This window comes from Nuphar pumila, chromosome 15 (genome assembly GCF_984573655.1).
Source record: "Nuphar pumila chromosome 15, dmNupPumi1.hap1.1, whole genome shotgun sequence".
Classification (NCBI taxonomy): domain Eukaryota; kingdom Viridiplantae; phylum Streptophyta; class Magnoliopsida; order Nymphaeales; family Nymphaeaceae; genus Nuphar; species Nuphar pumila.
The window spans coordinates 2,492,460-2,519,038 of NC_143263.1; the positions used below are offsets into that span (position 1 = coordinate 2,492,460).

A 26,579-nucleotide genomic window follows, 5' to 3' on the forward strand; every position below is an offset into this window, starting at 1 on the left:
TTGAACTTCATGCTCCCATTCACGGCAGAAACTAAAAGCACCTCTACCACCAACACAAGCTCAGAAGACATTATAACCACCTTTTGATAGGACCTTTACTAAGTAGACTGAAAGGTTATCCAATCCCTGATGAACTCAAGAATGGAAAATTTGTCTAATTAATTACAAGAGCAATATGATCACATGGTCCCGAAGCTAATAGAAATGCTCACAGCCAATAGAAGTTCTTCAGCAGCGAAGAAAATCTAAAAAACTCACACATTTTACGTAACTTACCATGTACCAAAGATCTAAAAACACCACGTGACATAAACAGCCTTCTTTGAAGCACAATGTCAGCTATATAAAAGAAAAACATGCCACTCTGAAGACCAGGCACAATCATAAATTCTGGCAATAAAAGAGCCTAATAAATGACCAAGCAGGTTATGTAACCAACAGGCACAACAAAAAATTAAGCTCTTGAAATATTCATAGGCAGCAATAGGCATAACCCCAACAACCAAGAACCATGCACCAAGAATTGACGTCTGAAAAAAGAAAGAAAGAAAAGAAAAATAAAAGCATAACAACAGTATCAGGATAAACCGAAATGAGATGGTATAAAAGTTCTTTCTCAGGCCACAGTTCAGTAGAATTTTCATTCAAGAATGATACCAACCAAGAAAGAAGATCAAATGCGTACATCTTTTACTGCTTATTGCCCTAAGAAGTAAGAACAAACCCTAGAAGGACTCAAACTTAACGACACTGAATCAAATAAAAGACCAGAAAGTTTTGATTAATGACAAACAATTGCACGTCATTTCAATATCATGATGAAAACGTGAATATGTAGCAGTACTGTGACTGCCTCCACCCTGCATGAGCCCCATACTGTTTTTGAGAAGCAACTCTTGCAAGACGGAATAGTCGAAAAACATGAAAAATTATTATGGCAATATTTATTACCATAAACCTCATATCACTGTATTTTCATCACATGGAAAATCCTGGCCCATTTAAGTCAAACATTTTGTAGATGAACCTCCTGCGCATGATTCATATGAAAAAAGTTTCAGGGTTGCTCAGACATTTGGAACACAGAAGGCATATGATCCCATTGCAGAGAGCCAAGTCCACAGGATTGATTCAACGTCGAAGATTCAGCATCTAGTTGTTTGTAGTCATTGCAAAAATCCCCATCAAGAAATGTTGCAATAGCATCTGTTACAGTTGAAGGTTCTTTTACGCATTCTGAACTTTGTTCAAACCAATCTGACATAATTAAGGCATCAGGCCTTGTGAAATGAATATCAGTTCCAAGTTCATTGGCATCCATATTTGGATTTGAACTGTGTTCAACTGCTTCTAACTTCACACTGATGCCTACAAAAGCAATAAAGGAGCAATTCAGTGTTCAACCACCGGAAAAAAACAGGAATATCGCAAATTATAGAAGAGTATATCCTCACCAGGCATCTCATTGACAAGTGAGGATGCAATCAACGAACCACTTGCAGGAGGATTACATTCACTGAAAATAGATGGAGGAGACTGGCATAAAGAGTCACTTAGTTCAGCCCACTCTGTCTCACACTGGTTCACAATGGAATGGGCCGCTGTCTCACCAGGCACCACAGAAGAATGTGTACTACTTTCACAGGACTGATTCTTTGAACTGCTCAGTGCCTGGGCCTCATGAATTAATGCCTGTAAAAGTCCACTACTCCGGGGTGAAGAGCAATCAGATTGAGAAGGCATCATTGGAGGAGACTGGATACCAACCGGCTCCAGAAGAGGGGGTGGGGGAATACATGCACCCAAGTTATTAAGAATAGTGTCTGGATATTGGAATGAAGGGAGCTCCAACTTTACAACCTCACTGAGAGATTTGGAAGCAGAGAAATTGACATTTAATGGGGCATGGCTGCCAGACATCATGCTCCCCAGAGGAGATGTGCTCCTTCTGTTTGGATCAGGATCGGATGGAAAACTTATAGAGAAGGGTCGTTGGACCTTCTCAAACGTGTCATTCTGGAATTGGTTCAAAGGGGGATCATACAGAAATGAGCAGTTTGTCCCACCATGAAAACCAGGGAATAGGGAGTCATAATCACGAAGTCGCTTGGCACTATGAGTTGGGGGATGTAGGAAGTTATAACCTTGAGAAGATCCAAGACCCTGACTAAGAATGTTGCTCATGGGGATATCAGACAAAGAGGGTGCATAAGACAAGGTATCCCGAGCAGCTTTAATAGCGTCAAAAGAAACAGGAGGTATCTCAAAGCCCCCGGCATGCAAGAAACCCTGATGACCAGTGTCAAGAAGCCCGAATTCACTGACATTTTGGCTTTGCTGTTTTTCATTTGAAGTTTGTGTATTCATATCAGGAGGATAAAGAGGCAAACCAGCTCGTTGTCGTCTCTTTATACGGGTGTTCCAGTAATTCTTTATCTCATTATCAGTTCGCCCAGGCAACTGAAACAAAAGAGATTATACACCTTCAGGAGGTAAAACAGAATTTGAATATAATATTCAGAAGGAACTAAGAAGAAATGGGAATGCAGAAGGGCTTTAAACATCTACTTAGCACCTGGAACTTTCAACAAACCTTTGTATATTTTAAAAAAACATTTTACTTTAAATAATGACAGCTACCTGTGCAGCCATTCTGGCCCATTTGTTTCCAATTCTAGCATGGAGCTCAATTATCAGACGCTCTTCTTCAGGTGTAAAAGCACCTTTTTTCAAATTGGGTCTTAGATGATTCGCCCACCGTAAACGACAGCTTTTCCCACATCGGAACAGACCTGAGTGTTTTTGCACCGCATTCCAGTTTCCCTCACCATGCATCTTCACATACTCTACCAGAATTGCGTCCTCTGCAGCCGTCCATGGTCCTTTCTTCAGAACTACACCCCCTGGGACTCCACCACTACTGCCATCATCAGCTGATGGTGAATTGCATTGATCCTTTGCAAGATAAAGATCCTCACTCTCATTTGTAGCCCGACCCATGTTCTCCGCCCCACCTGCAGTCCAGTTACACTGTCAATGGAAAAACATTCAAACACCATTATACCAAACACATAGGGCTCGTAAACAAGCCGAACATGGAGGGTGTTCAAGCTCGGCTTATTCTTGAGGTGAGCCAAGCCGAGCTCGAGTGCATGGCAAGCCCAAGCTAAATGAACAGAGTAGAGCTGGCGTTTATAAAAAAAAAGATATATTTTTCAAGGCTGAAAACAATAGAATTGAACTCTAGATCTACTGAGCCAAGCTCAAACAGGCTCATTTACAGAATAAATACACTGTTTTAAAGTGATAAGTAATCGGATTTGAATTATAAGCTTATTGTTCGCAAGCCAAACATTTTAGCATCTACACTTAATGATACAAATATATATAATATATTTATTGCAATTAACAAGCCTACACAAGCCAAACTGTGACGAACATTTGTTTTTTGTGTTCAGTTTGCCGAGCCTATCTCACAAGTTCAAACAAGCTCTTTATAAGCCGAAAATAAGCCACCATTCCCCAGCCCAACAAACTGGAGGTATTTATTAAAAAAAAGATGAACTTAATGATAGATGGGCACCAACCCAAGAATCTCATAATTCTGAATCAATTAAGTTCAAATTCACTATGTTAACCATCAGTACAAATTATAGTCATAAACCGTATTTCATATGTCAAGGCAGAGAATTGATATCCAACATAAGGTAACAGAAACTAGAACAGAAGTTATCAGAAGAAACGCAACAAGTTCACAATTCTACAAAAAAACGATACAATCAAAACTCTTGAAAAAAGTGAGGTTGAAAATATTTCAGTTTTCAATTTTCATACCAGATCGAAAATCTGCAGATAGATCTAAATGCTGCCTATCAAATTCAATCTTGCGCCAAACCTCCACATTATTGAACCAACAAGCAACATCAACTTCGATGATACATCACTGGAACAAAAAAAAAGTAGAATAACCCACCAATAAACCTGAAAAAAACATTTATATATCGATTCAAATAATTCAAATTACAGATCCTATTTTTCACAAGATAAGAGGATAAGGAATTAAAGTTTGTCTGCAACAAAGAAATAATTTCATATTTGACACAGCTGAAACAAAGACCAGAACCCTCCCCCAAAACAAAGAAGATTTAGGATCTAGAACAAAAAGTCATGCTCGGAGATCGCCAGATCTAACAAGTAGAGAGACATGAGCAAATGAAGAAAGCCCCACCCTGATGGATCCCATCTATTATAATTCACTGCACTCTCTACCGATCAAAATCCACACGACAAGGACTGTGATTTCGAAGAATTAAAACGAATGATCATCATAAACAAATATATATGACTTATCACTGCTTAATTCCCATAATCAGAACAAAATTTACCGCAAACCTATTCAAACATTAGAGAAACTTCCCCAAATTGTGATCCCTCAAACCAAAGAAAAAAGGTAAATTGCAATCGACTGAAAAAAGGGGGACCTTCAGCCATCCATCGTTTGAAATCACGATTAACAAGATTCACCATACCCACGAAATGAAGAGGGTTGGAAAACTCCGGAAAATTACCACAAAGAAGAACCAACTCCCAAAATCTCCCTTTCGATCTCCAAACAAGCAAAACCCAAAACAGACATAATGAGAGCCAACGATGCAACAACCCTAATTCTGAATTCAACTAGAGATATAACATAACCCAAACTACACAGAAATAACCCAAATTGCAAATCCGAACAGCCCCAACTCCAGAGCCCCAAAGAAGAGAATCCACGCACAATTCGTGAAGAAAAGAAAGCTAACGAAAACAACCACAGAGGAAACCCCCCGAGAGCTCAATTGACAACAACCCACTAAAGGATTCCCTCAAAAAGACCACACGAAAGAAGAAGCACAAAGGCATCTGAGGCGCACACACCAATGCCAAGATGAGCGCCACCAGAGAGAACTCCTAAACTCGAGCTACAAAACGCCCGCCATATCGTCAACTACGACCTATTCAGACGCTTAAAACAAGGGAATCCAAGAGAGAGAGAGAGAGAGAGAGAGAGAGAGAGAGAGAGAGAGAGAGGAACTCGATCAGATTCGACGAAAGGCAAGGGATACCGCGGATATAACGGAACGAGGAAAACTCTAAACTTTATAGAGAGAGAGAATGTGTGTTTGTGTGCATGTTGGAGAGAGAGAGATGGGTAGAGAGAAAGTACCAAAGCAACCAGGCAGCCAGTAAGTAGAAAAGATGAGCAGAAAATCTTGGGAGGAGAGAGAGAGAGAGAGAGAGAGAGATGGTGATTTGGGTCCGAGGCCTCTGCCCCTCCCCCAGACCTCGCGCGCAGACTGAATCAACGGAAGCCGCACGCAGCCCAACCAACCAGCAAAAACCGGGCATTCGCTCCCTCTCTCTCTCTCTCTCTAGAGAGGCTTCTTTTTCTCTCTCTAACATGAAATGAGCAGGCGAGCCAATTCAGAAAAAATAGGATCTGATGAGTGGTGATGATTAATTTTTTATTTTTTTCTCCTCCCCTTTTGTGCACATGCGGGATAAAAAGAGGAGGATCATTTTTATCTAAATCTTAAAGTGCTAATGGTTCTTTTCAAATTTTGAATTATTATGTATTTTTAGTCTTTTTTTTTGTGTTGGTCTCTATCAAAGAAGAAATGGGGAGTGGACACGTGGATAGTTGAGTCGGGGGTGTGGGATCTTTTATTCTTCTTTGCACTTCTCTAAGACCCTAAACTGTCCTTTTCACTTAAGTCCCCTTTTCTTTAAGAAGTGAACGCTTATGTCCCTTTTTAAGAATATTGTGTAATGGCCCCATTTTTAGAATGTAGTAAATGTGTCGCTTTATCGCTTTAGTCTTTCACTCTTTATAGTCTAAATAATATATACCTTACTGTCCTTATGATTGAGGTACACTAAATAATAATTAAGATTTGGAGTGTATTTTAGAACTCTCTCACTCTCTCTATATCTGTATATATGTGAGCAACACCTCTATGAAATGCTAGAAAGCTTTATAAATTTAAGTTGCACATGTTTGGAAGCAAGAAAAACTCTAGTAGGAAAAGAAAATTTTGTCTATAATAAGTTTGATAAGATAATTTTTTTTTTAAATAAAAAGTTTTTCTTTGCTTGTATAGCCTGAGAAAAAACAATAAAAAAAATAAAAAAATAAGAAAGGGCCTTCTCAAAGAGAGGGAAGGGTTGGTCAGCCCCTTCTCAAAGCAAGAGAGAGAGAGAGAGAGTCATTAAGTCACCTCCAAGATAGAGGCGAGAGGAAGCTCTTCTTGTGGCAACCCCATCAAATGAGGTGTGTTGTGGGTGCGCAGTTGCCCTAATGCAAAAAGAATTTGATAAGAAAAATTCCTCCACCCCCTTAGGTGGAGGAATTTTTCTTATAAAAATTTGAACTTAAAAAAAGAAATCTTTAAAAATTGTTCTTTTGTTTGAATTGGTTGGAAAAGTTAACATTTTTTATTTTCTACTTTCATTTTTCTTACCATTTTCTCGCTTTCCTTTTTATGATGAGGAACCCTCGCCGAAGCAAGGAAAACCACTAGTGTGACCCCTAAACCACCATGTCTTACATGACCCGCCTTTGAAAGCTACGGATGCACCTGTGTGACAGTGGGGTTTGATCTAGTGCATTCATCTCAGCACCCTCACAATCACCCAGCTGGCCACGTAGGCAACCCCTACGGTGTACATTTTCTAGCTTTCAAACGTGCCCTAATATTTACTTGAGAAATAATTCAAGGATTGTATTGTGTTTCTAGGGACAATGTGTCTAAGACTCATAGGACAACAATTATGAGAAATCTTAACTTGGGAAATGGTTCAACGAAGCCTTATCAAATGTGGTGTCAAGTAGTACTTGACTTAGGCATGCAACTTCAATCGACATTGTAATTAAAACTATGGCAGAAAGTGAAGATTGATGTGATCTAAGTTAGAAAGCTTATAAACATCGAGACTTCAACGAACTTATTTATACATGTATTAGAAGATACCAATGGGTCAAGAAAACTGACCTTGAAGCCTCACACATAATATCTTCTTTAACATGCATTGGATTCACCAGTAGGATGACTCTATAAATGACACATCAATGCTTATACCATAAGAAACATGCTGGCAGCTATGCTATTTTAGATCGAGAATCATCCCTTTGGAGAGAACTTGCATTGTACAGAAACTTGATTATATAGAATTGAAATTTCCACAGAATTTAAGCACTTTTTGTTGTGTGATTCGATCCCGAGACCTTGAGTTATGATAGAGTGACACTAACCATCCACCTATCTCATTTGACTAGGCACCTATCTCATCTGACTTGCGTGCCCAGTCAAATGAGATAGGTATGTGATTATATTGACATCCACTTTATCAAAGCTAGGAAGAAAGCTACCCGCCAAACACAATACTTAGATAAAAAACCTTAATCATTGTCACTATTAATTTAGGCAATATCTCTGTTTAGGCCGATTTTTCAAAATAGAACATGTGTAGTGCAGAGCTCTACTGAGTGAAAAATGCATTGAGTGTAGGAACGTGCAGTATGTACTCGCTTGATCAGTGGCGTGCGATGGTAGCACAACATGCGATAGCTATCGATATCATCGTTAGTGCATCATTGTGTGGCGACATAGACATGAAGCATTGTTTGGTTAAGCAGTGCCAGCGGATCAGAGGATGTTGCCTTTGGGGATTTGGTTAAGAACCTCTCAGCTTGCAAGAGTTTTCCACGTGTAGCGGTTGGACGCATGGGGTGAGTGTGGGTTAGGGCTAATTCTCCCAGGAATCACTTTAGGTGGTTTCAACCGAGTATGGTAATTCGGGGCTAGGCGAGTGAATGCCTAAGCACCAGTGAATGAGTCTGGGTGGTGCTCTTCGCCTTGGTGTTCAATCATCAAATTGTCTTCAGATTGAGGGCCGCAAGGTCTTGTTTCTTCGGTGACGAGGTTTTGCTATATCATGCGCATGAAATTGCTGTATGTTTTATAGCATGGAAGACTAAGGCAAAGTTTGCGCATCTTTTAGAAGTGATAGCTTGTATGTGATGACTATGCACTAAGCGACACATACTACATATAGAATACACATTTGAAAATGTGTTTGATCAGCTTCTATTAGGCAGATGCGCACAGAGTAGTCTGCAGGGCTAATGAAAATGATTCAGCACATGAAAAGGTGTCGGTACACGGCCTTTGGCTATTAGGTTGACTAGCTTGACGCGTTGCGGGTTTGCAAAACATTCTATGTCGGTGCATCACCTAGTGATAGAAAGGCTTGTGACGATAAGGAATGATTGTTGCGTCACACTGACTTATTGAGAAAAAGTAAGCTCGTGACAAATTAGTATCAAAGCAAAATGATTCACGGAGACCTTGTTGTTCATTGTGTGCGACACTGAAGAGGATAATGATGGTTTATTTTGGTTAAGCAATTTTTTCAATTAAAGTGTGGTTGACCGAACACAGAAACAAGATGTTGGCAGGATGATATGAGATATCTTATCGATGACAAGTAGAAGTATAAGGTTGTTGTTCAGTTGGCTAAGGAAACGTAGATAAGCCAAAGATTCTTAACAGTTGTGCATTAAGCTCACAGGTGGAGCATGATGTTTGCCTTGTGCATGCAGAGAATGCACGTTGGATTCAGTTGGATGAATTTGCACCTTTGTGTATGAAAGACTCAACTAAAACTTTTAAATTCTCTCCCAAGATTGTGAGTTAGCGGAGTTTTCACGTTGAGTAAGAAAACTTGTTGTTTTGGTCATTGAGTTGGCAGATCCTCAATGAATTGTATGTGCAAAAAAAAATTTTGTTCATGACTCGTTGGTTCTTGCGAGAATATTTTAATGCATTTGAAAATGTGTTTGATCAGCTTTTGTTAGGCAGTTGTGTGCTTAGTTGTGCGCAGGGCAAATGAAAATGATTCAGCACATGAAAAGGTGTTGGTACACGACCTTTAGCCGTTAGGCTGGTCAGCTTGGCGCGTTGCGGGTTTGCGAAGCATTCTATGTCTGTGACCCAACGATAGAAAGGCTTGCGGCGGTAAGGAAGGACCGTCGCACCATATACTGGCTTATTGGAAAAAAGTATGTCTGTAACAATATTTTTGTATGACAAATTTAAGAGATACACACACATTTTTGTCTTCCGAGTGACAACAGCTTGAGGAGAAGGTGTTAACCCCTTCATCCCAGTTTTGACTCCCACCAGGTGCACGGGTGCCTTTAATTGGTGAGCTCTGTAACGGCTTGGGTGTTAGTGACCCCACCGAGGTTTACCTCACAGGGGGCAGGCCCATTAAGTGACCCAGCTCTAGTTTTCCTTGTCATAAAAAAAAAGATACTTTTAAGAGATACCACATATTCTTTTGTAAAACTCAGGATAATTTAAGTTAAAAACTAACGCTGATACAAAAGAATAAGCCAAAAAAAAGGCAACTGCTTCGTGAAGTGAAATTTTCAAAATGTCACCAACCTATTGGTATAAGTAAAAAATGTACTTAAATTTTGGAAACTTTCAAAAGGACACCAAAGTTTTATTTATATAGGTCAAAAAAAAACTATCCTGAAATTAATTGTAATTACTATGGACTTATCTTGGGTTAGCATGAAAATGTTATCATTTTACCCTCATACTCTTGTATATTATGGATACTTCTCATTTTCATTTTCATTAAAAATGAATGAGATTCATTTTGATGAATTGAAATGTATTCATTTTCATTTATCCAAAACACTATTCATTTTCCAAATATACCATACAATAGCTCCATGCAACTGCAATAATTATAAGTTATTCACAATGGAATTTCTTTAGATAAAATAGAAATTAAGGAAACAATTCTTTTGTTTTTATTTGAGTTATATTTATATAGTTAAGTTTTTAATGTGTTAGTATTGCAGTCATTAGTTGTTGCGGTTCTAATATAGCTGCGAGATGCAATAGAATGTCTATATTCGGTATTTATGATTCCACAATTATGACTCAACACATGCAACATGGCTAATTCTTTCATTCTCTTCATTTACATTTTAAATCCTACATTCCTATATTGATTTGATAACGCTTGGATCGATTAGATTCTCTAATTTTCGTTTACCAGATTCTTACTTAATTGATTCATTTTTTAATGGGAAGTGTTACAATGCACAACGGTTTGTTCATTCTAATAACTTTCACAAATGATTTTGATATGCTATATGCCATTGAAAATGACTTTCTTGTAAATTTTTTATTCAAGTTTTTTATCATTTGCTTAAAACTACTTTTTAGCACGAAAATGTAATAAAAAATCTATCCTTATTTTAAGACGTGTGACTTCTCTCTCTCTCTCTCTCATATATATATATATATATATATATATATATATATATATATATATATATATATATATATATATATATATATATATATATATATATATATATATATATATAGCTCACCCACGATCATATACCCATCAGGAAATCGTCGGGGCACGATCAAGGTCTCAAGCCATCAGAAAATGATGTGAAAGTGCAGTGCCAAGAATACTGATTAACTTGCTCTTAAGGGTGTAAATGTATGGTCGCCATTAAGAAGACTTAGATCAAACTCAAACCAGATTCGAATTGTATTGTGGCTTCATCATCAGTAAACAAAAAGCTGCTTCTCCTAGGGGTGGCAATCGTGTCGGGTTGGTGGGTCAGCATACCTCAACACTAACCCGACCTGTTTATTAAATGGGTCAGCTGTGGCAAACACCAACCCGACCCATTTATTAAACAGGTAACCCAACACGACACGGTTAACCCGTTTAATAAACAGGTCGGGTTCGGGTAAACGGGTTGGCAGGTCGGGTTCGGGTAAACGGGTTGGCGGGCAGGTCGGGTCGGGTAAACAGGTTGGCAGGTGGGTTTGGTTGGTCGTGTTCGGGTAAACGGGTTGACCCGTCTGCCTAACCCATTTATTAAATGGGTCAGCCGGGTTGGTGGGTTGGCATACCCCTAACACGAACCCGACCATTTTAATAAACGGGTTAGGCGGGTCGACCCATTTATGACACAAACCAGTTTAAGCCAAACCCGAACCCGGTTAAGAAGCGGGTTGGCGGGTCATGTCAGATTTTGCCACCCCTAGCTTCTCCTGTTTGATTCACAAATCTACATGTCATTGTTTTCCTTTTCTGCAATTTTTGCTTTCCTTTTCTCTCGTCTTCATATTTTCACGAGGATGACTTGAATGAAAAAGAGTGAAAGAGAATGATTTCTCTATAAGGATGAGTATAAATTTTTGTGTTTTCAGTTTTCGTACAAGCAATTTTATATGGGCACAACAAATATGCAAATTATAAAATTACTAGTCAGTTATGTTTCTTGCTTTCCTTTTTTTCAAGTTGGTCTGAACAAACTTTGGCAAGGCATTGCAGTTGACTGTCCAAGTTGGGTCTTATTGCCAACATATTTGAGCCTCTTGAAGGATATTAATTAGGTCGAGGAGTTCAGCAGACTAATGAAAGTGCCTACATTTTCTTTAATCAACCTGAAAGCCTGAAACCTGATGAATTAATGGTTGAATCCTACCCAAAAGCATTCATTAGACAAATGAAATCCAAAGTTCCAAATTAACAATTCCATGCATTAACACATTCGTTTGAGGAAAAGTGCAGAACAGTCGAGTATCCTCCACCTAATTTAATTAGCAGCCACCATTGGAGTCCAATAAATGATCGGTCTCAATATTATCGTTTTGTGATCTTACAAATGTGAGTACAATCATAGGGTTGTACCACAGGTTAGAGCCATGCAATGCATGAGAATTAAGTGCATATCAAAATTGCATAGAAACTTTATTTTGCCATGTGTATCTCGTTTCAAGCACACACCAACACCTGATACTTGTATGAAACTAGTTTCAAAAACACTGAAATTAGTTTAAAAAAACCAAGTTTTTTTTTTCTAAATGCATATGAAACTAGTCCCTAAGAACATGATGTCCTAATGTCATTACTCTTTGTACCAATTACTTTTGGTTTTGTTAGCATTTTTATATCTTAACATACATTGCTCTTACAAGCTAAATAATGAGATATGTACCAATATTGTTTATTAAAAATTAGTACCCAAACTTTTAAAATTGTTTCAATTAAAACATACCAAAAACTTTTTAATGTCTTGCGTAACCGTACCCGTACTCATACCAATGCCAGTACCCTATGGGCCGAGCCTGGATCAGGTGATATCACGTGGTACATTTTAAGTGTGCGCTGCACCTGGCACCCTCCATCTTTGGCTGACAGTCTGTCAGTTGTAGGTCCCAAAAGCGGATGGAGGGTAGCCAGGTGCATGTCACACTAAAAGTGTGCCATGCGATCGCACCTGATCCTGGCTTCTATGGGCCTGATATAGACATGATACAAGTGTTAAATTAAAGCAAATATTAATTATCCATTGCTGTTATCATCGTTACTTAAGAAAGCAAGGCAAGATCAGGTCACATTGAATACAACTGATAAATATGACCGATCATCCGTTATATTCAATCTCTACTGTAAATTATATACTGGTTTAGCTTGCACCAAAGTCAATGTCATGGTATTGAAGGATGAATTTCCTGATATTTCAAGTTTGGATTAGGTATTGGACTGTGATCACCTGATACACTCTCCAAACTTAGCTTGATTCTCGTCTTCTGGAAAATCAAATGCATTATCTTCAATGTGTCTCACAGAATGCTTCTTTTTAGTGATGGATTCTATTTTGAATCAAAGCAGTGCACATTATTAAGGCACCTTTAAGCATATCAGAATATGCTATATCTTAAAATATACTTGGTTGCTTCAACAAGAAGCTACATGACAAAGTTCTTTCACAGGTACAGTTGAAATTGAATGATGGTAGTTTGAAATGCTGATCCAACTTTTACTATGACTTTTGCAGGTCCAAGACAAAACAGTGTCAGGACCCCTTATGGTAGAATCTGAGTGCAGATCCAGGTCTGGCCCTACGCGGACCAAGCCTAAACAAAACAGTTAAGTGCCACCCTTCTTAACAACTTTCATCTTTATTGTTTGGGCCTGAGTTGGATATGTCTCACCCGGATCTAGGTCTGTATCTCTTTACAACTGGGCAAGACCCAATTGGTCCCACCTCACACATCAAAAATGGATCCATCTTGGTGCGAGCTAAACCACCCAGGATGGACTGGACATGATCATGATCAACAGCACCCAGTGTTCAAGCCCAATTCACTTGCCGAGCCAATTTAAGAGTCTAAATTAGGCTGGTATAGAACAAGAGCAGGACATGCTTTGGGCCCATTAAATCCATTTTGATATTTAACTTGTTTTTTTTTAGATCCTTATATTATAGGTAGATATTGCCCGTGGCATATTGAGATCAGGGTGGGCACGTGCTCACCTGACCCAAAAACAACCTAATATGGTTGAGGTCAGGGGTGGGTAGTGCCCACCCTCACCCCATGAAAGAAGGACCAGGGTGGCAGTGTTCACCTTGATCTTTTATGTGCTCCCTCTTTCTCTCAACCCAAAAATCTCCCAAAGGAGTGTGGAGGTTGATCACTAGGCTGGTGAACAGGCTGAGGTTGGACTGTTCAAGCTTGGCTCGTTAAGGCTACACCCCTGCTCCTTGCGAGCCAATCACAAACTGGCTCATCTTCTACAAAAAATTGTTTTTTAAGCATTTTTTAAGCTTGATGATGTATAAAATATATGTATAATACATATAAATATGTTTAATCTATGTACAAAACATATATAATATGCATTTTATGTATATAATATATAATATATGTATAAATATATGATATAAAAGTATAAAGTCAATCGAGCTTGCCATGCTTGTGCTCGGCTCATTTACATAAATGAGCTGGCTAATAGCTTGGCTCGTTATGCTCAATTTCTGAGTCAAGCCGAGCCGAGCCAAATGGCAAGCTATTCCATGTTGTTTCTCAGATTTCTAGCTTCACATCTGGATATTGGATTTCTATATTCAAACCATTTTTAGGGTTTAGAAGTTTACTAGGAAGGTGATTTTTTTTGTAATAAAAAAGCTTATGAAATTAGCAAGTTCATGTTTATGAGAATTAGAGTCTCATCCATAATTAGTGGATAACGTATAAGTTCTTGTCATTTCTTGGCTTTCATAGATGATTTGAAGAGCAGATCAGGTGATCTGCCAAACATCCTCACCGTCTACAATACCAGTGCTTTCAAATTGAAAAAGCAGGCACTACATACAAAAGACAAAAGGTTAAGACTGTCTTCAATCTGATTGCCTTAACACTTTAGAATATAACCCTTTTATGTGTATCTGTTAGGTTCATTTCTATGATTATCACCACTTAATCACATCTGGTTGGATCCTATTAAAATCAAACAATATTCGAATGCAGATACAATGGGAACTCGATGTAATGACCGAACAGATTCAGATCAACCAGACCATTAACAGCTAGGGGTGTCAACGGGTTGGGTTTACCCAGACCCGACCCGAACCAAACCTTATAGGATCCGGGTATGGTGATAATTAATAAGTCCCAGGTCCGGACCTGAAGATCCGATTAATACATGGACCCGGATATAGTTTGCAAAATTTTATACCAGATCCATACTCGGACCCGACATGAGTTCCGATTAAGACCCAAATTTTTCAATATAAACATGATAAAAAAAAATATGGTTTTGCCAGGTATGATCCGGGTCTGGTTTATGTAGTTCTTATCAGGTCTGGGTATGGTTTTTCTTACAGTGGACCGGATTTGACCTGGGTCCAGACCTGATACCATACCCGAAAACAGGGTCCAAGTCTGGTACCACCTGGGTCCGAACCAAACCCGACTCGTTTACACCCCTATTAACAGCCTTCCTTAATGAGTGCAATTAAAACTCAGCCTTAATGAGTGTGCAATTAAAACTTTATCGGTTCATATTTACGGGATCACCTCGACATGGCAAAGATTTGAGTACTCATTACACGAATCTGGGTTTTACTCCAACTCAAAGCAGGACCATTCTACATTTGCAATTTAAGAAGTAAAGGTAACAACTAACAAGTAGGGTTTCAAATGTGTCCGATTTAGGATGAGGTTTTTACAAAGTTTGGCTGGATCCGATCCTGCAATATATTATCTGACCCGAAATCCGAACCATTTGCATTCCTAGTAACGAGCAAGAGTAATTCTCACTGTCCCGGATCAGATCCGTCTCTGCAATATAAGGATGAGGTTTTTACAAATTTTGGCTGTTCTGGATCCGATCCAACTCTGCAATATATTATCTGATCCAAAATACGAACCGTTTGCATCCCTAGAAACGAGCAAGAGTAATTCTCACTGTCCGGGATCTCATCCAACTCTGCAATATATTATCTTATCCTAAATCCGAACCGTTTGCACCCCTAGTAACGAGCAAGAGTAATTCTCACCAGATAGTTGGGATCTAGGGATCACTTCAGTCATGTTCCCACAGCTAGGTTTGGGGAACGAGCCGAGCCACTTGGCTCATGTTCAGCTCATAAAGAGCTTGTTCAAACTCATAAAATAGACTCGGCAAGCAGAATAAACAATAGGTAGTCAGCTTGGCTCGGCTTAACTCGTATGAGCTCGTTCAGTAGTAAACAATATATTTTAGATATATTTTGCATTATATAGTATATGTAGAACATATGATTGAACTATCTGGTTTGTAACCAAAAAATAGTTTTGGTGGTAAAATGTTACTACTTCTAACTCTAATGCGCTGTAGTCATATTTATTTGAGCTCTAAAACAATGTATTTTCTATAAACAAGTCAGCTCGAAGTCGGGCTCATTATGAACTCGAACTCGCGCCATGGCTCGCCACAAGAACGTGCCAAGTTTGAACACTTCAAGTTCGAGTCATTCGGCTTGTTTTCCAGCCTAAATCACAGCAACAGAACAGAGGCCTTACTCAAAATGGTGTCAAGTGATTGGCTGGGGCACACACGGGATCACTAAAGAGAGTTGTGTCAGGACCATTCGATGATAGTAAAATTAACCGTGCTCAATTTTTGGCGGGGTATGCCATATGCAATTGCTTCATGATGGAATGCATTTGGTATTTAATGTAGAAACTCCAAAGGCCACTTCATTGCTTCATGTATAGAAGTTTCATCACCACCAATAAAATAAACGTAAGATTTGATGTAGATTTTCCTTTTTCAGTAGTACCACTAACCAAAGATATCTTTATTCTTTGCCGTATATGACAATATCTCAAAACGATGTGAATTTATTAACTTAGGTTTTGAAGTATATGACTATTTTGAGGCAGTTTAACTATTCTCAACTTATTCTCAAAAGGAAAACCATCACATCAATAACCATGGTAATCATATTCTTACATCTAAACTAATGGTTTCACTTAATTTTGGAACTGTTTTTTTCTTTTTTTACGCCAGAAAACAGCTTTGTGAAGAGACCTATCGTGCTAAAAAACCATGTTGAGCTATGGTCACCATTTCCAAACCCCAATGCCACTCCCCTTGCTCGCTAGGGGACCCAAGCAGATCCAGTGATCGGGCTCCAGTACTTAGTAAAGTGCTCGGGCCACACAAAACACAGAAAATCGCTGTGCCTACAGTGATTTTGTGTGTTACATGGAAAATCATTGCACGTTTAGTGATTTTCTGTATTTGTATTGAAAATAGAAAATCGCTGCACGTGGTAGTGATTTTCTGTGTTTTGTGTGGCTCGAGTACTTTGTAAAGTTAGTGATCACCTAACCATGCCTCATAGAGAACGCCTTGTGGCAAGAGGCGCCCACTGTGACGATCTAACTCCTAACATCCATCATCTTCTACGTCCGTGTGTGGTGGGCAATTTTGAACCACCTGTAACCACCAACGGCTGCTTCGCGTGGTTGGTAAGAGCTGTCAGTGCACGTCTCCTTGTGGTGGAAGGTTGCAGGTTCAAAACCCAGTGGTACGTTGAATAATAACTCTACCTAACCCCAGCTTGCCTTTCAAAAAAAAAAAAATTGAACCCCCTATAACATATAAAAGATTTTTTTTTCCCTCGCTTATTCTGAATGATTGATTTTTAAAATCAAAATCAAAATGGGTATATGGGTTTATATAAATAACAAATTTTCTCTTTCATTTATTCTCAATGATTGATGTTCAAAAAAATATAAAAAATTGGACTCTGGTTTACCGTTGAGAAAGCTTTCTACGTGTCAAGGGTGTCAATTTGCTCCAAGTCCCCCATCATAAAAGTTGCACCTCATAGTTGCCTCTTCAAAACAATTAGCTACCAAACACACACTCTATTGATGTGGGAGCCATCTTGATCCACCCCCCCCATACGCTGCATCAGCCATTACATCTTTTTTCAACTCATCAATTGCTTAAAATAGTAAACCCTCTCTCTCTCTCTCTCTCTTGAATGGAAACTTATTTATTGGGGGATGAATGAGGTGGAATGGATTCATTCATTAAATGGTTGGCATTTTTCACAAGGCTTGGTGAGTTGGTGGTGGTGTGAAAGGCTGAAAGCTATGGATGGGTGGGAGTGAAAGTGCAATTGAAGAAAGGGAAAGTTCATGTGAGCAACTAGAGATAAGGTGAACCATTAGTTCATTTCCACTTTTATCGTCGAGAACTTGTCTCTACTAAACAAGTTGCATGTGATGACGCCAATATGTTTGGCGCACTAGGGTGAATGTGAGACTGCTGGCTTTTCACTTCCTCCTTGGGGTGTGCGCGCATACACATATGGTAATTGATGTCAAGGTCTAAACTAATGAGCTTGACCAAGGACTCAGCTCAGAGTCAAAAGTCACCCCTTCCACAGCTTAATATGCCGAACCCGGGCTCGGTTAGGAACAATTCACTTTTCCCTTTTTGTTTACCACAGCTGGGATAGGAGACTTGACCGCGCTAATCTTAGCCTGTTGTACCTACGACAGATTTAGCTTATATGTTTCTAAATTGAGGTTTGTTTATCTGTTCTTTATGAAGTTTTTTATTTAGGGTTTCTAAGTTGAGATCCTAGAAAAAAGGGCTTTGGCATTTTTGACAGCAGTTAATGAAAGGTACATATTTGTGAAGAGAATGGAAATCTGCAAGAATAACCATGAGGTTGGGAATGGGACCCGTTTTAAAACAGAGGATGCTCAGCACAAGGGGTTGGCAATGTTGGCATCATGCATCCTTGAGATGGACGGCACTAGATTGCTCATTAATTGCTGAACTTATGGAAATCATTGACAGATTCTTAACTTCCTAGGATGGGTTGCAAACATCACCATCGTTACCACCACATCTCTAAGTCAATCTCTGACATACAAGAGAGGGAGAGAGTCTTCCACTTCTCAAAAAAAAAAAAAAAAAAGAGTTTTCCTAGTGAAAAACTCACTCATGAGGTCATTGGCGTAAAACCTCAGGTCTGCCTTGCCCACTGGGAAGCACACCCAGCTTCAGCCTTGCTGCAAGAGATGCGCACCTCGGTGCTTCTAATAATATATTTTTGAGGACAAGCTGTTTTGCAAGGTATTCAAATTAATTTGCAAGGAAGTATTTTCTATTACGACTACCTCTAACTGTTGCGTCAAGGAAGATGGCATTCTTAATCATCTCCTCACCAAAGTGCATATTATTGAGATTTGCAAATTTGTATATACATTTTTCAAAAAGAAAGACAATTTTTTATATACAAAAATTTTGTTCTTGTGGGGATATGTGAAGAATCGACTCAGGCGCCACAACCCTAAATTTCTATATGTTCACATTTTGAGGTTGTCTTAATCATTCCCAAAAGCAGGGCAAATTTGAGCCTGAGAGGGAGTCCCAAAAGGTGATCTATTAACATTTCGTGACAGGAACAATTTGCTTTCTTGATAAAAGAAGAGACATCATCAAGTCCACTTTACTTCACATACCAGCTCTCTCTCTCTCTCTCTCTCTCAATCTGCCCACTAGGACCACTCATGATCCAGGGTGATGCTCGCCGACAAACTGGAGTTGTTCCGTGCTTTTCTGTTAACTTTTTTTTTTCCATTTTTCTCATTTTTCATTTCTCTTTCTTCTTTTTTTTTCCTTCGTTTTGGGGCTCCTTGGCATGTCTTGGGCCTGGTGGGTTATCTGGTAGGTTCAATGTTGGTTGAACCTGTTTCGTAATGTTGATGGTTATAGTTCGTCTCTCTCTCTCTCTCTCTCTCTCTCTCTCTCTCTCTCTCTCTCTCTCTCTCTCTCTCTCTCTGTGTGTGTGTGTGCACCCAAAAAAGAAGAAGCTTCAATCAAAACAAAGTAGAAACTACTCAATTAGAAGTGATTAGAATTGTGACATACTTTGAGGCCCACTGATGTGTCCTTAGAAAACTTAGAGAGTATATTACAAAAAGCAGCTTGAGTTTTGGCTATTTACAAAAAAAAAAAAGGGTTGATTTTTAAGAATAATTGGCTTGTTCCTGTTAATCTTAAAGTCGCTGAAGGTACTGCTGCAGGCCAAGCCATAGAAGGTATCATTACACTAGATAACAAAGGGTTTGGTGTCATGGAAGGGGCCTTGGCCACCAGACAGGTGGTCAGGGTTTCATTCTCAAAAGTGTCAAACCTCTGGCGTTAATAAAGGCAAGGGAAAAACTCTTGCTCAGTCGAGTCGAAGCCAAGCTACTCCTTGGAGGCAAGGGGTGTACTGAGGTAAGGGGTGCAGGTTTGCACTGTTGGGAAAGCGACCATAAGAACAGCAGGCTTAGCCAATGTGACTAGGTCTCTGATATAGAGAGTGGTTTTTCTGTTCAAGAAAAAAACAGAAAGAGAGAGAAAGGCCGGTTAATGTGTTAACAAGGAAAATTGAGCAGCACTATGTAAATAGTTGACAAATTATGTGGGTTTTTGTCATTTTCAGAAGGTTGGCATACTGTGACCTCATATTCAGCTTCAAGCAAGAAGCCACGATGCAATACCGTGGGCAAAATTCAACTGGCACTCATGGATGTTTCGGGCATGATCAGAATGATGCAAGATTTTTATGTAAAGTGCCTACCAAGCTTTACATTGTGGCAGCCAATACACAGATCACTTTAAAAAAGCTACAATCCCAACTATGTAACATACATAGACACTTCTAAAAGAGCATCGCATCGGTGTCAGTGCGCGTGGAACACGAGGACACCGCTTGCACAATGTCTAGTGGTCAATCGCACTGCCTGAAACTGAACTTATCAAGCCTCCCTAACGAAGTTCAATTTAGTTTATAATATATATATATATATAAAAGGTGGTAACTGCTAACCACCCAACAAATCCGTCTTTCAAAGGGTTTTTTTTCATATTTTTCTTAAATCTGACTGTATAGATATGTTCTACATTCTTTATTTTTACATGAATAGACTCTTGGATCATCCAATTATGATATACAGGTACATTTTTATAAGGTATATACAGTCTAATAGGGATGGCAGGAAAGCGGGGCCCCGCCTCGTTTGGACCGGGGATGAAGGGTATGAAACGGGGACGAAGTTAAAATCCATCCCCACTTGGGGATGGAGGCGGGGATGGACGTACACTTTTCCCCGCCCTGCCCCATCCCCGCCACGATCCCCGCCCGACCCGTCCCCATCACTTTTCCCCGCCCTGCCTCATCCCCGTTTGAACCGGGGATGGAGGACATGAAACGGGGATGAAGGCGGGGGTGGAGGTTGAAATCCATCCCCGCCGGGAATGGAGGTTTTAATCTTGAGGCAGGGCGAGGGTGGAGACCTTGTCCCCCGCCCCGCCCCGCCCCACTGCCATCCCTGCAGTCTAAGCTTTTCTAAAATATTCAATGCTTAAAAATCAAGTTTTTATCCAAAAAACATGATCCAAGCATTGTTTCCTAATAAATGAACCATGCATAAGGCATTTGTATGGTCAGATTTAAGCAAAACATGAGAAAAAACCTTCAAAAGCCCGGATAGCTGAGCAGTTAGCAGATACCACCCTCTCTCTCATTCTCTGTCTCTCTCTCTCTCTTTATATATATATATATATCTTGAATAGTTATAAAAAATTTACACCGTTGATTTTTAAACCTTATAAAAACCTATCTGCATACCGAAATCGGATAATCCAAGAATCGATTCCTATAAAATAAGCACGTAGAACACATTTGTATAGTCAGATTTAAGGACAACATGAAAAAAATCCTTTAAAAATCAGGTTAGCTAGAAAAGTGGTTAGCAGCTACTACCTTTTCTCCCAACAAAATATGTTTTCTTTTACTTAAAGAAAAACATTAACAATAAGTTACAATTAATCCAAAAGTTCTAAAGTCCACTATACATCGCCAGGGCCAACCGCATTGACATCGACAAGCCAGTGGGTCTTCTATGGAAAACCTACGAGGTTCCAGTCCCCAGACACTTCCAGCATTTGTTCAATTGGAGTTGGTATTTCACAAAGACGAAACTGGGCTAGGTCTCCTGGTGCTTGAATGGACTAATGCGTTCATAGACAAGAATGGAAACTTTCAAGAGAGAAGAAACTCAAACCAAAGAGATTCCACAAAGATGAACGCACCTAGCTTCTCTTTCAATCAGTTCAAGAACAGAACATTCGAGAGAACAAGTATCCATGACAACCTTGTACTGTGTCAAGCAAAGGAGCTACCTGGCATGCTTCCTCAACCGTCCGATTCATCCATTTCTTCACTATTTCCTCCGCAACATGAGCTACCTGGTGCTGCAGCACCGCTGCTCCTAATGGGCCAACCAAATTCAATCTTGTTGCCGAAGAAATTACATCACGCATTGTCATGAACATGTAAGCTCGCTGACTTGTTTCTGAATCGAAGCCAAGAAGTCCACTTACCAACCCAAAAACCAGTGCATGGTGAACACAGACAATTCCTGAACTTAGTAGCACTTCTCGCATTTTCTTGAGAGTTGGGAACTCAGGAAACACAGAAGCAGCCGCCCTCAAGAGAGCTGACCCTTGAGTGATTGATGCTTTTCTGCTTACTTCATTAGTTAAAGTTGCTTCTAGTGTTTTGTTAAGAATGGACCATGTCTCAGAATCAGGAAACCTGTTTGTTTTATACACGAAAGGAAGAAGCAAGCTCCCTGTATTCTCTAGTATTTGGATTATGTGTGTTTTAAGATCTTCTGGCCCCAGGACGATAAGTGCTTGGACAGCGGCCTCAAGACCATAAGAATGAGCAAACCCACCAGTTGGAAGAACGGAATCCAGCAGTTGCCATTGATTCCATTGTAGAAGTTGGTTTGCAGATGAACAATTTTGAGTTTTTTCATCTGTTTCCATCTGGCATTCCATGAGTAACAGCAAGTTATCTAAGCCAACGAAGGGACCCAATGAATAACAAAAATTTAACAAGCTTCATTCAGCACAAGTTCCTGTGTATACAATCTAAGTAAGCCATAGGAATCTGAATGCAATAAATGACAGGAAGACAATCCAATAGAAAATTAAACAAAAAATCTCCAACTAACCAGATTCAGGGATTGGTGAAAAACACTGTAAAAACAATAGTTTAATGATTCAGCTCTAAAAGGACAGATATGCACTAGATCCATCCATCAAGAATCAGCAATCACAAGGGAGTTATTTGGCCTTAGAAATACAGAATGTGCACTAGATCCATCCACTAAGAATCATCAATAATAAGGGGTTTTATTGGTTGAAATTTTTAATTGAATTAACCTGTGAGAAAAGTCAGCCAGAAGGAGCCAGCTATTCTAGCACCAGTATGTGCTGTTCACAAAGACAAAGTTATCAAACACATCTTACATAAGCACCAGTAAGATTAAAAAAACTAAAAATTTAGAATTACTGTCATATATGATGCCTAAACAATGTTACCTAACCCTGGAACTCAAATAGAGCGAGCAAGTGTCCAAATCCAACAATTCAGATTAAGTTGATTCTGCTGCTAGGCCACCACTTAAGCTGCTGTGGCTAGTCAAAGTTTCAACCATGTCCACTGTTCCTCCTTTGACAGGTCAAATTCTGTGTACTTTTGCATTCTAAACCCAAAATCTGGCAGTTGTAATTTAAATATGGGAAAAAGGTGCAACAAAATTTGGTCTCTACATATGGATTTCTGATGCAGGGCACAAATGCAGATTGAAGTGTGGACCCAGATCCAAGCAGGTGTGACCCATGAAAACCTTTGAAGGATTCAGCAGTTATTGTAGCATTTACAAATTACTATTTGGTGAGCATTTTGTATCTCCTTCAAATCAAGTGGTTGGCAAAGGATTAGAGTTAGGCATATTTACTATTTAAGTTTAGCACAAAAGTTGATCTCTTCTTTAGTTTCCTTCTTTTTTTATTGTGTCATATAAGAGTTGGGAGAGAGGGTGACTTATTTTTTTCTTGCAATGTTGGTAAAGTGATGGACATGTCAAATTGTTATCATTGAATTAAAAGGAATTTCTTCTATATATCTGAAATTTAGTCTTGAATTCCTAGAGGTGAAACTCTAGAAGCCCAGTTCCTTGTTGTTAGTATTTGGTTCTTTGAATTTTCTGATCCGCTGCATCAATTTCCACCACATACACTACCAATTTCCCTTAATGAGTCCATAACAGATACAATTTCAAACATGTAGGAGCACTCTATTTCATTAGACTTTTAATCCATGTTCCAATGTACTCTAACATTGAAGGAAAATATTCATAAAAATGTCCACAGAGTGTACCATAGCCACATGAGTGTGGCAGCCACCAACAATGCCTCCTCTTATAGCACATGTTTTCCTGTCAACCATAATCGAGTATGAAGGACAGAACTCATTCCCATTCATCCAACCCATGCGCATCGCATTCAACAAACTGGCATTAAGAACTGGATATAATTGGAAATGCTTAAGAATTATTCAGATGCATCACTCTGAGCTTTATGTTCAAGACAGAAGCCTGAGGAATAGGTATAGGAGACAGGAGCAAACAAGAGGGGAACCATAAAAAAAATCTACCCATCTAACCTAAGAATCACCCAGTTTCACAGAAAAAAACAGGTTTGGACATCAAAACTGGTTTTTTAAACCCGATTTTGGCATCATCCAAACAGAACGCTAGAGATTCATCAAAACAAAAGATAAATTTGTAAGTCTATTTTCAGATGATAGGATATAAATCCCTGCTGTAAATTATGTAAAACTAGAATGAGAAATCGAAGAACAGAATAATGTAGATATAAATAAATTTAAGCAACAGGAGCAGAGATTTACAGATGATATGATATTCCCTGTGTTAAATTATGTAAAAGTGGTAAAGCTAGAATGAGAAATCAAAGCGCCTAATAAAGTGCATGGCATAAGTGGATGAATATGCAAACACCAAGCTAGACAGCAGAAAGGATAGAAGAAAAGAAACATATATAAACAACTAATAGTCATAAAAAAAATGCCACTGTCACAATACTTCAGGATCAATGGTGTCTTTATAGTGTTCTCTGTTACCATGACTGAATGTCAAAAACAAAATTTCCATTACAATTAATTCTTGCTAGTCTTAAAGGCTCGAGCACATTAATCTTAGAGCTAAGTCTTGTAATCCTATCAGTGATCATATCATTCACTCAACACAGCACTATCATTCAAATCCTTCAAACTATATGAAGCATACCAAATTTAAGTAATCTTAAGACTGACAACTCTAAAACCAAATTCACATCCCCACCTCAACAATACTATTTTTCAAATTAGCCTTTTTGTGTACTAAAGCTCAAAATCCATCTCAATAACTCCTTTCAGTGCTTCTCTCAGCATTGTCTCCGATAGGTGCATTATTTTTTCTTCTCCTAATAGCACCCACCTACACTGAGCTCTTTTTTGTTAGCATGTTAAAACAAGATACTAGAGTAACGAGTCACTAGAATATGAAAACTACCATGTGAACCGCGATTTTCATGGGGTTTTAATTCTTTTTATTGAATCTAACCTTACGGATGTGATCTACATGTTTGGTTTTATAAGGACCAGTTCTTGAATCGTCCGATTATGGTGCATAATACAATATCCAACAGTTGATTCCTAGCAAATTCACCATGCCGAACACATCAACATGGTTGAATTTGCAAAAAAAAAAGTGCTGGAAATGCCCAATTCACATGGTAGTTCTCATATTCTAGTGACACCTACAGTTAGCAGATTTTTCTTTACCTGCAGACCTCCTAATACAACTCACCAGATAACGAGAAAAACACAATTGATCCTCAAGCATCTTTCACAAACTACCCTACTTTTCTGGATAAGTGGTGCCCACTATGAAAATTCGCAGTTTATCTTACTTTTTTCGGATAATTGGGTGCGTCCAGACAACACCATAAACTAGAAACAGGGAAATCGAAGAAGGGACTTCTACATTTGGTTCTAATTACAAATGAAGGTCAAGCAAGATAAAAATGAGCAAATAAATAAATAAATAAACCCAAAAACAACAATTTTTCCTAGTATTTCGCACCTTTTCGAAAAACAAGCAGTGGGAATCGAAAAACTTACATGAATGAAAGGGAAGATCTCGATTTCTCCTTTGAGGATGAATTGGGTGTCGAATTTTAATGGAAGATGGTGGAGAGAGGGAAGGAGAGATCATGAAAATAGAGAAAGGGGATTCTGGGTCGTCTTCTGTTTCCCAAACTTAGGTCCAAGTCCAGTAGAATGACAATGAGATAGCATCAAGGCTGATCCATGATGCAAATCCAACCTGTCGACAGCCTCAAACATATCAAGCTAGTGTCTTGTAATAGGTGCAACTGGGTGCTTGCATTGGAAACGAGTCAACAACAGGGCTTCGGTAAGTGACCAACTCAAAGGCATCGAACTCTTTTTTTTTTTTTTAAAGCAGGCTAGGGTTAGGCAGATCCCTAACAGTAGTACTGACTAAAAATATGTTGTACAGATAACGGTTATCTACAAAACGTCCCAATTAGGGCGCCAGTCAAGAGGGGGGGTCTTTCAAACAGAGCTCCAATTCTGTGGAACAAAAGTATCATGCATATAGATTTTATTTTTTTGATAATCCAAGGAAAAAACCCCATCACTGTCCGCACTTTGGTTGGCTGCTGGTTGGTAAAACCCTTGAGGTCCTCTCTATCCAATGGGGAGTACACCCAACTTCGACCTTAAGGCAAGGGAGTTTCGCACTTGTGACGTCCCGTCAACTTGAGATTCACATGTGCAGAAAGATCAGATTTACACTGCAGCATCTTTTGTTCAATTTAGAGAAACCATACCTATGATTTGGATGTCTTGTTACAGGCCAAGAGCTGATATGTTGGCCGTGGACCTGGTTGGCATCCACAGAGCAAAACTGCACGAGTTCTCACCCTGCCCACCAAGGATAGTTTCTTGTTGGCTCTGGCATTGCAGCAAAAAGGACACGTTAGGTATCGAGCTCTCAACCTCCAACTTCGAAGCCTTATTCTGACCAATCTAACCATGTGCTAAAAAGCCCTTGTGAACTACGCCGCAACATCAAGTGTAATGTCCAAGTCTAAATGACCATGTAGCACCAAGAAATTGTTTGATCTTTGGAGTTATGATTGAGCAACAAAGTGTTAGAAAAAAATATTCACTTAGTGGGCATGATAATTAAGCTAGAACCAGG

At 39.1% G+C, this 26,579-nt stretch overlaps 1 protein-coding gene and 1 pseudogene across 1 annotated transcript; both read right to left on the bottom strand.

Moving 5' to 3' along the window:
• Window positions 1-1,057: 1,057 nt before the first annotated feature.
• On the bottom strand, window positions 1,058-3,000 carry LOC149814120 (transcription factor GAMYB pseudogene; annotated as a pseudogene).
• An 18,549-nt stretch (window positions 3,001-21,549) lies between these two features.
• Window positions 21,550-25,529, bottom strand: LOC149814121 (urease accessory protein F-like). The gene is made up of 2 exons (XM_089990126.1): window positions 25,472-25,529; window positions 21,550-22,361 (listed from the first exon to the last, which is right to left on the bottom strand). Exon 2 carries the CDS (start codon window positions 22,279-22,281, stop codon window positions 21,550-21,552), a length of 732 nt encoding a protein of 243 aa, XP_089846252.1. The 5' UTR covers window positions 22,282-22,361; window positions 25,472-25,529.
• Between the last annotated feature and the right edge of the window lie 1,050 nt (window positions 25,530-26,579).

Coding starts and splice junctions, on each gene's coding strand:
- LOC149814121 (XM_089990126.1), bottom strand. CDS start 22,281: ATGGAATGCCAGATGGAAACAGATGAAAAAACTCAAAATTGTTCATCT.